The 15,298-nt window shown below is 48.6% G+C and overlaps 1 protein-coding gene across 1 annotated transcript in view; it reads left to right on the top strand.

Annotated features, from left to right (window-relative positions):
• Positions 1–1,047: 1,047 nt before the first annotated feature.
• Positions 1,048–15,298, top strand: part of LOC119390292 (calphotin) — an 806,323-nt gene continuing 792,072 nt past the window's right edge. The window contains exons 1-2 of the mRNA XM_049415248.1: positions 1,048–1,065; positions 1,547–2,086. Coding sequence (XP_049271205.1) covers positions 1,063–1,065; positions 1,547–2,086 — 543 coding nt within the window. The 5' untranslated portion in view covers positions 1,048–1,062. The remainder of the gene's footprint in view (positions 1,066–1,546; positions 2,087–15,298) is intronic.

The following is a 15,298-nucleotide window of genomic DNA, read 5'->3' as shown; positions in this document are numbered from 1 at the left end:
GTTATTAGACTGGATACAAAAGGCACGATCATAACAGTACTCATAACAATCATAACAGTACGTTTATACCCCTGATTTACCGTTCAGGATATACTAAAATTTGAATTTCCACAAAGCGTTCGGATCTTCGAAAAATAATTTGAAAGCGTTACGCGCTCTTCTCTGAAGGCCCATTGATGGCCTTGGTCCAATATTTTGCTTGATATAAAGTCAACGAGGAATAAATACATGTGCACTTAGTTTATAACAAATGAACATTTAGTAGCTGTATAATTTGGATAACTCAGCAAACTGGCCAACAATTGCATAAGCATGCTGCATTTGTTTCGGCGCCGTCTGCAGCAGCTTTTCATCCTAAACTTACTCATGCAATGCACCATAACTCGTGACTCGTTAGGAGAATAAGTTTTGCGCCAGTATGGCATTTTGAACTGTGGGATATCACAGCATATACAATATCCCAAAATAAGAGCAGAAAGGCATAGGAGGGGCCGCTGCTGAATATTATAACACTTCTGAGCGAGCTCAGATATTGCTATTGTCAGCTACTGAAGTTCCGGGCGTAGGATAAGGCCATAGGAATCTTCAGTCACTTGTAAAATAATCTGTTTGAGGACGGAGAAAATGCGTAAAAAGCCACATCTGCGTCACGTGAGCCTTTTAATCTTACTTGTGCTCATTCGTTTTCAGAATTTCTGACTTTTTTTTTCATGCACGAAAAGCCATTGTAATTCCGTCCTGGGAGCTTGAACTTGGAACATCTTTCATCTACTCCGGCACCAACGCCCTGGGTAATGCATAGAAAAAAAAAGAGAAAATATTCCGAGAGGACTGATTACCGCGACGAACCGCATTATTTTTCGACACGCGTATCTTTGTTCTTATGCTGAACGCGCGACAATATTGCCCTACACTCAAAATACCGGCTCGGCAGGATAATGTTTTTTTTTTTTTTGGTCAGCTCTGTACGGAGCACGAATAAGCTTGGAGCGCGTTGGTATAAAAGCGAGCGCTAAAGTGGCAGAAACCAGCAGTTGACACAACAGCGGCAGTAAGATCAAGATGGTAAGATGTAACCTTATTTTCTTAGTTCTTTTTGTGCAACTTAATGGCATCGTTTAGACACCTTGTAAAGTATTTAACCTGAATTAAATGGCCCTGCCCTTACTATATTCAGCACAATGCCTGCGATCCAAGTTTGTAACGAAACAGTACCAGTAAAGTAAGACAGCGAGGAAGTAGGTTTTCTAACTATGCTCAGCTTTGGAGAGCAAGACTTGATATTAAAATGACTGAATCGGCGGGAACGTCTTTGCGAATCATACGATGGGTGTCTTCCTGCTGTAATTATATGCAAAATGGTATAACTTCATGTCCACCTGTAGTAAATTGTTGGCAACAACTTTAAAAGATCTCTTCCCCACATTATCAGTCAGCTCTGCGGAATTGCAGGAAAGCCAGTCTGACAGTCGTATACTTCCCTACAGGAGCTATGTGCTATGTGTTTTGCTTTCTCTTTGAAATGTTTTTTTTTTTTCGTTTGCAGATCCGTGCTTGCATTGTTTTGGCTCTGGCCACCAGCGCTTTCGCTGGCTTCGTCGGCACCACCGGCTACGGTGTCGGCCTGGCTGCTGCTCCAGCTGTGGCCACCGTTGCCCACGCTGCTCCAGTGGCCTCCTACGCCACTGTTGCCCACGCCCCAGTCGCCACCGCTGTTGCCGCCCCAGTCGCTTCTTACGCTGTTGCTCCAGCTGTGACCCGCGTCGCCACTGTTGCCCACGCTGCTCCAGTTGCCACCGTGGCTGCTGCCCCACTCGCTTCTTACGCTGTTGCTCCAGCTGTGACCCGCGTCGCCACTGTTGCCCACGCCCCAGTTGCCACTGCTGTTGCCGCCCCAGTTGCTTCCTACGCAGTTGCTCCAGCTGTGACCCGCGTCGCCACTGTTGCCCACGCTGCTCCAGTTGCCACCGTGGCCGCTGCCCCAGTTGCCACCTACGCCGCTGCTCCAGCTGTCGCTGCCGTCCACGCCGCCCCAGCTGTTGCCACCACCACCGTCCACCACGCCCCAGCTGTCGCCACTGTTGCCCACGCTGCCCCGGCTATCGCTGCCTACCACGCCGCTCCAGTGTACGGCTATGGCGTTGGCACCCTCGGCTACGGTGTTGGCCACTACGGCTTCGGCCACGGTCTCCTCGGCTACGGCCTCAACTACGGTTACGGTCTTGGCACTCCCTTCCACTACGGCGCTCTTCTCCGAAAGAAGTGTAAGTATGCGCTCGTTTTGAAATTTCCAGATCAGCTGGGTATGCTATAGAAGAAGAGGAACGTATTTAAAAATTGGGATTTACAGCATTCTTTATAACTGATATAATAAGGGAAGTAAGCTTCCTTTCTGCACAAACATATTGCTACGCTAATGCGACAGGCAGGACGAAAAGAAGAGGAGGACGAAGAGCTCTTGGCTTGCGAGTGTATCGGTGCCAGGCGGCAGCCATTCAGCCCTTTTGCCCATCAGCCCATCTTCAAATAAACATCTTTCATCATAACAGTTTGGTGGAGGTGCGGGGTACGATAACGGCGCTCCCTACGAACGACGACGCACCGACTGAAGAGACGCAGTACGTCGTGATTCGCCGAAGTAGACGAATTGCTGGTCTGCCGCCAGAGATGGATTCCGAAACGGACAACGAGCATCTGGCACCCGCTTCCGGTCTCCCGACACCGGCCGCCTCAGGTCACCCATGGCAACCCTACATCGAGCCACGAACCTTCGCAGGAAAAGCCGGTGAGGATGTGGACGCTTGGCTGAGCTTCTACCAACGGGCAAGTCGGTTCAATGGTTGGAATGCCACCGGTCAGCTTACCAATGTCGGCCTCTTCCTTAAGGGAACCGCGTCTGTGTGGTATGAAAACCACGAGGAGAGCTTGACAACGTGGCCGAAGTTCGTCGACGAGATTAGGAAGTGCTTCGGAGATCCAGCGGCCAAAAAGAAGCGTGCCGAGCAAACGCTGATGCAACGCGCTCAGGTTCCTGGGGAAACCTGCACAACGTACATTGAGGAAGTGCTCAAGTTGTGCAAGGTCCTAGACCCTCGGATGACCGAAGAGGACAAAGTGGGTCACCTTCTGAAAGGAATTGCAGAGGACGTCTATCACTACCTCATCGCGAAGGAGAATCTAGAGTCCGTGAGTGACGTCATCCTTCACTGCCGCACATTTGAAGCATTGAGAGCTCGGCGCATCACACCGAAGTTCGGCCGCTTGGCCAACGTAACGACTGTCGCCAGCGTTGACGTCGCTCCAGCCCCGTCTGACCTCGCGTCAATTATCCGCCAAGTGGTGCGGGAAGAGCTCGACCGACGTGAAGCGGCGTCTGTTCCATCTCCTCGGGCTCGGGAGCCTCTTCCTTCGTGCGATCCGAGTGTGACGTCCATCAACGCTGCTTCCGTTGATGCATACGACTTCGCACCGCGTCCAATGGTACCAAGCCCTGCAGTGAACGCCCATCTTGGTTACGAGGGCCACGACGGCTTCGTACGCGGCCAATCTGCAGTTTCTCAAACGTGGGACGGCCGCGCCATGTATCCTCCCGCTGGCAATTTCAGCATGTCTCGTGAGCGCCCCATTTGCTTCCAATGTGGCGTCCGCGGCCACGTCGCCCGATTTTGTCCCCAGCGACGTCGCATGTCAGCCCCATCAACTGAGCGACCACGCACTTTCTATCGGCGCAACAATCACCCTGGTGACAGAGCCAACTGGCCTCCCGGCCCTGATAGCAGGACACCCTATCGGCTGAATTACCGCAGCGACTCGCCAGCGTCCGTGCGGAGCTTGACGCCACCGCCTGGACGGCAACACAGGTCTCCATCTCCTCTACGACGTCTCACGTCCCCACCGCCGGGAAACTAGGCGGCGCGACCGATGGAGGTGAGGTCGCCGGTCATCTTCAGCCACATTCCCCTATGCCTCCGCCAGTCACCATGCATCACAACAAGATTAGTGTTTTAGTGGACAATGTTGCTACGTCAGCCTTAGTAGACACGGGAGCGAGTGTATCTGTCATCAGTCTGGATTTCAAAACCAAACTCGGTCGTAAAGTAATGTTTCACTGGGACAACGCTAACACATTTCGTGCTGTAAGTGGACAATTGCTCCGACCCCTTGGTGTGTGCACAGTGAACGTTTATTTCTCCGACAAGTTATATCAAGCCGAATTTGCAGTTCTTGCTCACTCTACACATGATGTAATTCTTGGCCTCGACTTCTTACAGCAGTGCGGTGCCACGCTTGACTGTGGGACCGGCGAGCTTTTCCTGCCCCCTCTTGCCGACCGACCTTCTACCTGTTCGCGCACCCTCGCCGTCCTTGAAGATGTCGTCCTCCCGGCACATTCCGTATCCAGAGTTCGAGTAGCTGCTGATAGTGTTGACATTGATGCACTTGCTGCTATTGCCGAACCGGTGTCTTCGATCATAACGAAGAAAAGTGCGTTCATACCTCGATGCGTCATCTCTTTGGCCCGCGGAACAACCACACTTTGGGTGTCAAATGTATCTGACGAGTCTATTGTGCTACCCAAGGGTATGAGGCTTGCATCGTTTGAAGTGGATACCAGCATCGATATAGCAGCTTTAAATAATGACACATCGCACGAAGAAGCCCGAGCAACTGATATTAGCCCTGGTGTTCCTCAAGACTCATCACTTTTCCTGAATATGGTTAACAAGTCACTGACCTCCGAGAAGCGTCAAGTGCTGGTCAGTGTCCTCAGGAAGCATGCATCGCTGTTTGATTTCAGCCAGGAAGCTAAGGAAGTGCGCATTCCCAACACACGGGCTCGTCACAGGATCGACACCGGGTTAGCGCATCCAATAAGGCAGAAGCCTTACCGCGTGTCCGCGTCGGAGCGTAAGGTTATCGCTGACCAGGTGGATGACATGCTGGCCAAGGGCGTCATTCAAGATTCTTCTAGCCCTTGGGCTGCACCGGTCATACTTGTGAGAAAGAAAGACGGATCCTGGAGGTTTTGCGTCGACTACCGGCGCCTCAATTCCGTGACGAAAAAGGATGTGTATCCGCTTCCCCGTATCGACGACGTCATTGACTGTCTCCACTCGGCGTCCTACTTTTCATCTGTGGACCTCCGATCGGGCTATTGGCAAATACCGATGCATTCCACTGACAAAGAGAAAACAGCTTTTGTGACACCAGACGGCTTGTTTGAATTCAACGTTATGCCGTTTGGTTTGTGCAACGCGCCCGCGACGTTCGAAAGGTTCATGGACACGGTTCTGCGCGGCCTAAAATGGGAGATTTGTTTATGCTATCTAGATGACGTCGTAATTTTCGGTCGCACTTTTGCAGAACACAACCAGCGGCTTGACGTTGTTTTGACGTGCCTCGAACAGGCTGCCCTTACCCTCAACTCAAAGAAATGCCAGTTTGGCCAACGAGAGGCGCTAGTACTCGGACATCTAGTGGACAAGAACGGCGTACGGCCAGACCCACAGAAGGTTGCCGCAGTGAGCAATTTTAAGCAACCGCAGTCGCAACGCGAGTTAAGAAGTTTCTTAGGTCTTTGCTCGTACTTTCGACGTTTTGTGCCCAATTTTGCCGAAACTGCGTACCCTCTGACCTCATTGCTACGCAAGGACACGCCTTTCACCTGGACAACGGATTGCGACTCTTCGTTTCGGCAGCTAAAGTTCCTGCTCTCTTCCGGACCCATACTCCACCATTTTGACCCTTCTGCCACAACGGAAGTGCACACCGACGCAAGTGGAATTGGCCTCGGTGCCGTCCTCATCCAGCGTTTTGGTGACGCCGAGCATGCCATTGCGTACGCCAGCCGTTCGTTGAGCAAGGCCGAACAGAATTACACCGTAACGGAGCAAGAGTGTCTCGCTGTAGTTTTTGCTGTCCAGAAGTTCCGCCCGTATCTCTACGGCCATCACTTCACGATTGTTACCGATCATCATTCGCTATGTTGGTTAGTTGGTCTCCGTGACCCGTCTAGTCGCCTTGCTCGGTGGGCGCTACGCTTGCAGGAATTTGACTTTACGGTCCGTTACAAGAGTGGCCGCCAGCATGCCGACGCCGACTGTCTTTCGCGGCTCCCGCTACCCACAACTGCTTGTGACGCCGACAATTTTGATGAATTCCTAGCCGCCATTGACGATACACGTTTTCCCGACCTCGCCACCTTCAGGAAAGAACAACGTGACGACCGGCACTTGGATGCCCTTTTCGACTCAGCTGCTCAGCCGACAAACAACAATGGCTTTGTTATGCAAGATGACCTGCTCTATAAAAAGAATTACGCGGCTGATGGTGCACGCTTACTATTAGTGGTCCCCACAAAGTTGCGACGAGACGTGCTCCGCGCTATGCACGATGACGGGACCGCTGGCCACATGGGTTTCGCCAAAACGTATCACCGCGTTCAAGGTAGATTCTACTGGCCTAGAATGAGAAGGACTATAGAAAAGTATGTGGCCAGTTGTGACAAATGCCAACAATTCAAGCGCCCGAACACTGCCCCGGTCGGACTCCTTCACCCTTTGACACCACCCTCAACACCTTTCGAAATGGTCGGAGTGGATCTTGTCGGCCCTTTCCCGCGCTCATCAAACAACAACCGTTGGGTCATCGTTTGTGTTGACCACCTGACGCGTTATGCGGAGACCGCAGCAATACCAACAGCCACGGCAATCGATGTTTCGAGTTTCCTCCTGTCTACAGTCATACTTCGCCATGGACCACCTCGCATTATTGTGAGTGATCGTGGACGCCAGTTCGTTGCCGACGTGGTCGAAGAACTCTTGCGTCTCTGTGATTGTCGATTTCGCCACGCGACCCCTTATCACCCGCAGACAAATGGTCTCGTCGAGCGCACGAACAGAACGCTCACCAATATGATTTCTATGTACGTCAATTCAAGGCATAAGAATTGGGATGACATCCTCCCCTTTATTACGTACGCCTACAACACGGCGAGGCATGAAGCCACTGCCTACAGCCCCTTCTATCTTCTTTACGTTCGACCACCTCGACTCTTCCTTGACACCATTCTGCCATTTCATACTCATGTGGACCTTTCTATTGCCCAGACTCTCTGCCGCGCAGAGGAGGCACGGCGTGTAGCTCAGCTTCGTACGCTGGCATCCCAGGACCGTTCCAAGATCACCTACGATTCACAGCACAAGGACGTATCTTACGACAAAGGCGACATAGTTTGGCTCTGGACGCCGCTTCGCAAGCGTGGCCTGTGTCAAAAGTTTCTGGCACGTTACACCGGCCCCTTCGTCATCGTCGATCGCCTCAGTGACCTCACGTACTCAATAGCTCGTCTCCTAAACCACGGCTACCGTTCTCGGCAGACGCAACTGGTTCACGTCGCGCGCCTAAAGCGCTGTCGTCCACGCGACTCCGCGTTCACGTAGCCGTTACTCGCCCGGCGGGCTTCGTCTGTGGAGGGAGGAGTGCTACGCTAATGCGACAGGCAGGACGAAAAGAAGAGGAGGACGAAGAGCTCTTGGCTTGCGAGTGTATCGGTGCCAGGCGGCAGCCATTCAGCCCTTTTGCCCATCAGCCCATCTTCAAATAAACATCTTTCATCATAACAATATTGTTGTTGCAGCAGTAGTGTTATCGTTTACTGCCTGAGAATCTCTCTCGCGTAAAACTGCTAGCGAAATGTACTCATGCTGTATGTTGGTGACAGACAGAAATATTGATGCTATTGCGTTGAGCTTCTTTCTTGACATTCGGGCTTGTGGATTTTGCCTTGTCTTTCTTATATTTACTTAGAGTATACCAAAGCTGGCAACCGAAGCGTTTTTAAAGTTTTCTGGTTGCATTCTCATAGCTTTCAGAAGGCACCTGGTGTGTTCTGATCAGATAATTTGTATTTGAATGTGTGCACTACACGATTATGAACGTTAACTTTTATGGGATGGTGTATTTTCTTCTTTGCAGAAACAATTTTGCGAATTGCAAGAAGAAGATTTACAATCACAGACTAAATTATTACTGCCATCTTGCGTTGGTGATCCGACGACTATCGACTGACACAATAAATGGAATAAACGTGTATTACTTGAATATTGTTGTTTTTATTGCTTTTGCATCAACTTCCTTACACGGCACGTAGTTGTGTGTGCGTGAGCGGAAAAATTAATTTTCCTACCACTGAGAAATACCGTACACCGACTTGTAATGCCACATCCGAAATTTCTGCTTCATAAACCTCTTCGTCTAAACTTTGGATATTTTTGGCTTCCTTCTCTCCTTGCAACAGGGCGAGCTATTCATAGTGTAACATTCGGAAGCTTTACTGTTGATTCTGTAACGTGCAACAGCCGTTTTTGTTCCACGCTTTATTATCAGTAGTAAACCATTATTTTGTGCATTATATTTTGGGTGAAAAATGGGAGATGAATTCTGTAAATGTACCTCGTAGTGATTGCAGCATTTAAGCCTTCAGTGTGAAATATTACCAGTACATCTGCATGGTGTATAGTTGAGGAACGGAAATCCCACAGAGGTGCACATGCATGATCGACAATAAACAGCTGCGTCGTAGCTGTATGGGCTCGACTCAGAATAGCTCAGAATATGGTTGAACAGGCGCTGACGCTTGTCGGAGCTCCTGGCGCACAATTTCAATCACGGATGAAAATGCGAACTCCTGTGATGACGGTGCTTACTTTTCACTTTCTTTTCTATTTTATGCAACCTCTTCGCACATACTGTGTCGCATCAGCGTTCAGAATTTTCACTAGTCGCCGCTATTCAAATAGATGTATAGCTGCTGATGTTGTTGACGATCTAACTCGTATCTAACGCCTATTTAATAAGCTGAATCTCTGTTGTCAGTGGCTTGAGCGCAGTCTCAGCGAGCACCTGTTCTTGGCAGACCCGCCTAAGGTTGTTCAGCGGTGGCTTCGCGAACGTGGTGGCACTCATTTGGTTTTTGCATCCGCGAGTCAATTACACCTAGCGAATACAACTTTTACGTTATCACGCCGATTCAGGCTCCCGAACGTTCTTAGTAACCGAGGGGAAAATTTGTTCCACATTGTCTAATTTTACTCGTAGTTATGGAACGTCGTTCTTGCGCCGTTATTATTGGCGAAAAATGCGTGAAAAAGCATGTAGTCGAAGTGCCAGTAAATAGACTTATAATGCATTTGACTACTCGCTACAACGTACTGACTGTGTCTGTAGCCATTTGGAGCACGCTTTTAATCCTACACAGAGAAGCCGTGTCGGTGCCGCACCTACCACCACTCGATCGCCCGAGCAATCAAAGGTTGGAAGATGATGCACGCCAGGGATTTAACGTCTTCTGTTGCAGCCAACCACGGCATGCAGGAGAGACAAACCACAGCACACGCTGGCATCACTCAGGTTATGCGAAAAAAAAAAGCAGCATGGGTCACGTGACCGAAACAACGCCAGATCTTCATCGTTCTCAGGAATCAAAGTTGAGAGCGTTCCGTGCTGGAGAGCGGTGCTCTAAAACTACCAAGTGAAGGCATTCAGGGAGGTCAATTTTGAGTTGACGAATGTGACGCGCATCGCCAGAGTTCTCTCAAGCGACAAACACAGGCAGGCAAGCGTACCATTAGCAAGCTGTAAACAAAAATTCATAGTTTTCCGCCTGTTCCTGAAATTCACCGTGAAATGCATCAGGAAGTGAAAACATTCTAGCAGCAGTTCTTGTTGGGCTACTTGCATATGTAAACTCTCTTCAGCTCTTGAGATGATACAGGGTCTCCCCTCCTAGACACTGTAACCACAGAGTACGTTGGCATTACCGCAGCGACAATTACACAGTCATAGTCAAAACGATCGTGAGGCGATTGGGAAGTACCCAACTGCTCGACCAGTATCGTGTTTCGCTCAGTACATGAGTTTCATTGCAAAATTCAAAGGGAGCCAAAGGGGGTACACCGCACGCGTTATTTATACAGTGAAGATAACCAAAGAAAACTTCGAGGACAAGCGCTGCTACTGATGTGGCAATACACTCGGAAATATGTCGCGGAATAAACAAAGATTACGAGAGTAAGAAGCTGGATGAAATGAAGGCTACATAAGGTCAACGATCACACCTGTTTTAGAAATTTAATGACGTTTGCAAGCAGGCGAATTGAGTTGAGAGTTCACATGCTTAGAATATATATTCAGCGTTTGTCAACTCGAGTAGCAGACAGCAGTCGTTTTCTTCCTAATTCGCCGCGTTTACATGACTGCGAAGATGCATCGCACCTAATGTGGGTTGCATAATTCTAAGAGAGAAATAAAAACATAAGGGAAATACAGGCAGGCTAACGAGGCGTACCTCAATTGGTTTCCCTGCAGTGGAAAAGAGACGAAAACGCGAGGTACGTGAAGTTCGCACATTGCATAAACACAAGCGCATAGAGGTGCGCTCTTCCTTCCCTTTGTCTCTGAGGCCTTGTATAGAAACTGAAGTAACTAATATTATTCTGCAGACTACAAACCTTTTTTGCAATTTTATTCGTTACAAATAACACCAAAATTGTCTCCGCAAACATTAAAATACATAAAACCTGCTAATTGAGGGTCCTAAGTTCTAGTTATATTGTCTTAAATTTGATTCGTACTCAGTAGCTTCATATTTTTTGGTCATTTGAAATGTTCACCCATTTCAATGTGGAAATGATTCGACGGAGTCTCGTACAGGCTTTCGGCTGCCCTCATTAGCCAAGCAACGTCGCACGAGTGTCATCGATTCTTGGTTCACGGAGCTCACAGTGTCCTCCAGTGGCGGACAAAGGATCATTGGTTAGACAATTTGTACTGAGATAAGCGAACCCGTGAAGTAGCGAGGCACGCGCAGGCACACTGACGTCCACCGGAATACATAATGAAACTGAAACTAGCAGAACGAGATACCTCCCTTCTTCTCCCCTCCACCAAGGAACCACCCGCTCCGAGCTTTCACTAAAAGGTAAAGATGGGGCACATTTGCCGACCCACTGCAGTTCACATAAGTGTGACCCGTGCTTGAATAAGATTCAGATTCTGGGTAGAAGCGGGGACACCACGGCTCGAGAGTTGTTGGAGGCATATCATATCAAAGCACGAGGTTCCATGTGTATCAGTGACACTTCATTGTCTGTTTCGCAGGCAGAGCGCAAGTTCATAGATAACAGGTTGTGATTAGGGTGGTATGCGCTCGCTGTGTGCGTAGTTTGCTGCGCATGTCTGTGCCTATATATTTGGTTGCACTGTCTCTTGAATAAACAGTCGAAAGTTTGCGCTCCCGTGGACCCCTTCCCTCGTTATTTCCTCGCGCAAGAGACAGCCACACTTTGTGGCTTGTACTTAGACACCCGCTCCAAGAAGGTATTTTTTCTTCGTCTGCACCTTCAATCTTTTTTCGAATATATATCCAAATGCATTCGTTAAAGCAATGTCGAATGCACTGAACATTAAAATGCAGCTTTGCTTTCTTCGACAGCTGAATTAGGCAATTCCGCGTCACCTTTGAAAATAGTAAAGAAGTTAGGGGACACAGTTTCGATATAGCGCAAACTTTAAAAGCGTTTCATTTCATCCCGTTCTTTGTCTAATCACTAGATTCTAAAAGTTACATTGATCTTCTGACCTGCTCTGATTCACGCGGATGATTTCTAGTACTATAAGATTTTGTGCACTATTGTGATCGCTGTATTTTCAATCACTAATTTTTCATGCCAGCCTCTAGCGTTTAAAGCGCTTTTATAAAGCTTGTTGTGTAGGGCTGCGTGCTGATATTCCGGATGTATTTTTGTGTCCTATTCGACCCTGTCTTATTTTCTCCTGATGCTCCCATGATGTGTTTTAATTCGTAAATTATAAATACCATGTTGAACTATCAGTGTCATTTCATAATTATTGTTACAAGTGCGCTTCTTTATTTGATAAAAACTTTATATTTAAGTGATTAGCGTCTGGTACTTACAAGCTGTGCGGGCAAGCACGTGGACAAATGACACTAGCTTGGCTGTAGTAATTCTTTCAGAAGTGCGGCATGTATCGATAGATGATGACGAGATCTTGCATCAAGATCATCGTACTGTATTCGCAAATATTTTGTTCCGTAATATCGACATGGTCGGCAATTAGCAGCTTTTAATTTTCGCAGTAATCAATTACATATCTCATTCGCCCTCTCAGCGTCGTTTTAATGTGCAAGCACTGCTCGCCTGCAATCGAAGCGGCACTGATGCCTTGTGAGCGCCCGCAACCTCGGCACTTTGAAAACTGCAGTTTGAAATGCGGGCGATAGCAAGAGAAACCTTGCCGCACCATGCAGTTTGAGCGCATTTGTTCTTTGTTAACAACCTTTTTGTGTTTATGTCAGGCTGGGGCGGCGTAGCAAGAAAATCCTTCCGGGCGTGTAGGGTTCAACCATCGTGCATGCGTTTCTATGTGTACGCGTATATGCACATGGAAAGTTAAAAAATTTCGGAGAGAGGCCAGGTGGGGTCTGTTCAACCATTAAGCACCCTTGCTGCACCAAATATGCCGGATACAAGGCATTTTAACAACTTTTATGCAGTTTGTATAACATGACTGGTGGCGCGGCCACTCGGCTCCGTTGGTCAGATTATACGCATTGTGACTTGTTAGCAACTAAAATAATGCAGAGTTATGCATTATTTTAGTTGAATACGTCACTGACTTCAACCAGATGCATTTAAAGAAATAAAATATGACATTTTTAGAAAACCACTTCCAAAGCTTGGCGTTTTTCGCGAACCATATACGCTTCAGCACAACTTTGAAGTATATGAGTGTGCGCGAAAACCAAGAAAATTATTTGAAAAGAATGAAGGTATAACATCAAAGTCAATAGGTAGCGACTTTTATTATCCTATGTTTACCTTGTATATTCCTTTAAAGCTCTAGTTTGAGCTCTTTACTATGCTTTTGATTTTTTCCCTCAGAAGTCCTTCCGCAGCAAAGAGGAATAAAATTCAGCTATGATTGCCTTTTACGAGATCTTTGATGGGAATGAGTACTGAGACCAAAAAGTGCACCATTTTTTCGCGAGGTGCGCTCAAAATTCAGAGATTGCGAAATCGTCAGACAAAACATGGCAGATCCCTCCGTCGTAGGAATCGGTTTAACACGAAAGTGAAACGTGTTTTCCCAGACGAAAACGATTATTGCATTGTGCATTGATCTAGGAGAGCTTGCACAATGTCTATTGGTGTTTGGCAGCTATAGCACCGTTTTACGTTGACGTACCCAGGTTTACGCCTAGTGGCACATCTCCATCGCCACGACTAACGTCCATGATCATGATTTAACCGTTGCGGCAACTGAAATTGCTAACGTATACCTGGGCACAGCAAATCGTGAATCCCGCTCAAAGATGGCATCATCATGCACAAATTAAACATTGGTACTCTATATGCACTTCTTCAACGTGACGTTAATTGATGAGACACGGGTCGGTGTACGCTGCAGAGCAATAGGGTAACCTACGCCTGTGCTCATACATACACTACCACACTGCGCTTCAGCAACGCGAGAGGCAGGGATTCGTAGCTTGAGCAGAGCACACGCGCAGGCGTTCCACGTCCCGCTGGCCTCTGTCTCACTCCACGAACGCACGACATTCGCTCGTCAATATCGTGGCCTGTCTGCGGCGCTCATTGCAGCAGCTTTATTACTCCCTGCTCTTCTTGTGCTTAAGGAAGAAGAAGAGAGCAGAGTGGATCATGGAACAAACAGATGTGAAGGACATGTTACTCGAAATTTCGTCCACCTGGGGTTCAATAATGTCCACCTAAATCAAAGCATACGGGCCTCCGGTATTTCGCCTCCATCGAAATGCGGCCGCTGTGGATTGGACCGAACCCGTGACTTTCGGGTTAGCAGCCCCGAACACCGTAGCCATTATACTATCGCGGTGAGCTAAAAAAATTTAAAAAAAGCTCGCATGGTCCTTATGCACTCGCCTAAGAGGACTCGAAGAAGAAAGCCTTCTTTTTTCTTCTCAGTCAATGTATTGATCCTCCCCCGCCCCTCTCCGAAAGCTCCCTGCACCTAACTATCCACAGGATCGGAGGCAGTGCAAGCTTTCTACACCCTGGTTTGCACTGCTGAGTGATCGACCCACATTCGGGCAAGCAGCGATGTTTTGCAATGGCGTCATGATGTGACGTCACGTCATAGTGACGCCATGGTGACGTCACTGCTTTGGCGATCTATAACGTTATGGTGACTTCATATGGTGGCGTCATTACGTGATAATTTTTGTGCATCACTCGTGTCGACGGTCGCCGACGGTCAACTTTCGCGTTTGATGAGGCATCTAAGGCGTTGTGATGAGTGAAGTGCGCGTTCGAATTGTGCGCCTTAAAAAAATGCGCAACATAAAAAGAAGACTAGCGCGCGCAAACAGTCGCCAACGAAGACGACGACGTCGAAACAACGTCCAGCACGAGAGCACGTGGCGCAAACGTTCGACGTGCAAGTGGCCCAATAAGAAAACAACACGGATCATCTCGGGGGCCAATCACTTGCCATCACCGAGATCCAGCAGTCACCAATGAGGAGTGGACAGGTGTGCCCGAGGGCAGAAAAAGCCTGGCCTCAGAGGGTTCCGGGGGAGTTCGAGGATACGTGGCGAAGAGAAGGTGTCACCGGACCGGGCGCTGAAGACGGGCAGTCGGGTTGCGGACCCGAGCCTCCAGGGCTTCAACCGGCCGGAGCATCCTGCCGCCTCGCTCCTGTGCGACGAGACCTTAACCATGGTACTCGAACACTACCTCAAGGCCTGCGGAGTTCGGCTCCGACAGGCAAGCAGCAGCAGTTGGGCTACGGGCCCGAGCTGTGCGTTCAGGCGCCTAGCCCTGCTCCTCCGGGCATCTCAAGGTGTCGCTCAGTAGCCACTTTTCCACGTCGCAGCCAGCCAGCCCGCGTCCACTCCACAAGCGGTAGCCACAGCGTTCCGGTTTCCCAAACGTCAGCCAGCATACACGACATGGTGAGACTGACCACCAGTTATTCCGCCGCTCCGCCGCTCGTCCGCGATGAACTGTAAAGCTTAGTTTGAATCTCTAAACTTTCATTTAGTTTGTCGGTAAAAGTGTTTTATTGTGTGCATTGACTTTTTTGTAAAATGTTTAATTTTATATAGATAGATAGTTGTTCGCTTTATTTAATTATTAAATGTTTTGTGTGGTTTCTGTAAAAACAAGCGGCCTTGTCCTTATTAAAACTCTCGGAGGCTCAGCCGCAGAGAGCTATTACTAACAGTAAAAAGAAC

Source organism: Rhipicephalus sanguineus, chromosome 4, assembly GCF_013339695.2.
Source record: "Rhipicephalus sanguineus isolate Rsan-2018 chromosome 4, BIME_Rsan_1.4, whole genome shotgun sequence".
Classification (NCBI taxonomy): domain Eukaryota; kingdom Metazoa; phylum Arthropoda; class Arachnida; order Ixodida; family Ixodidae; genus Rhipicephalus; species Rhipicephalus sanguineus.
This window is presented reverse-complemented; position numbering and strand designations above follow the sequence as displayed.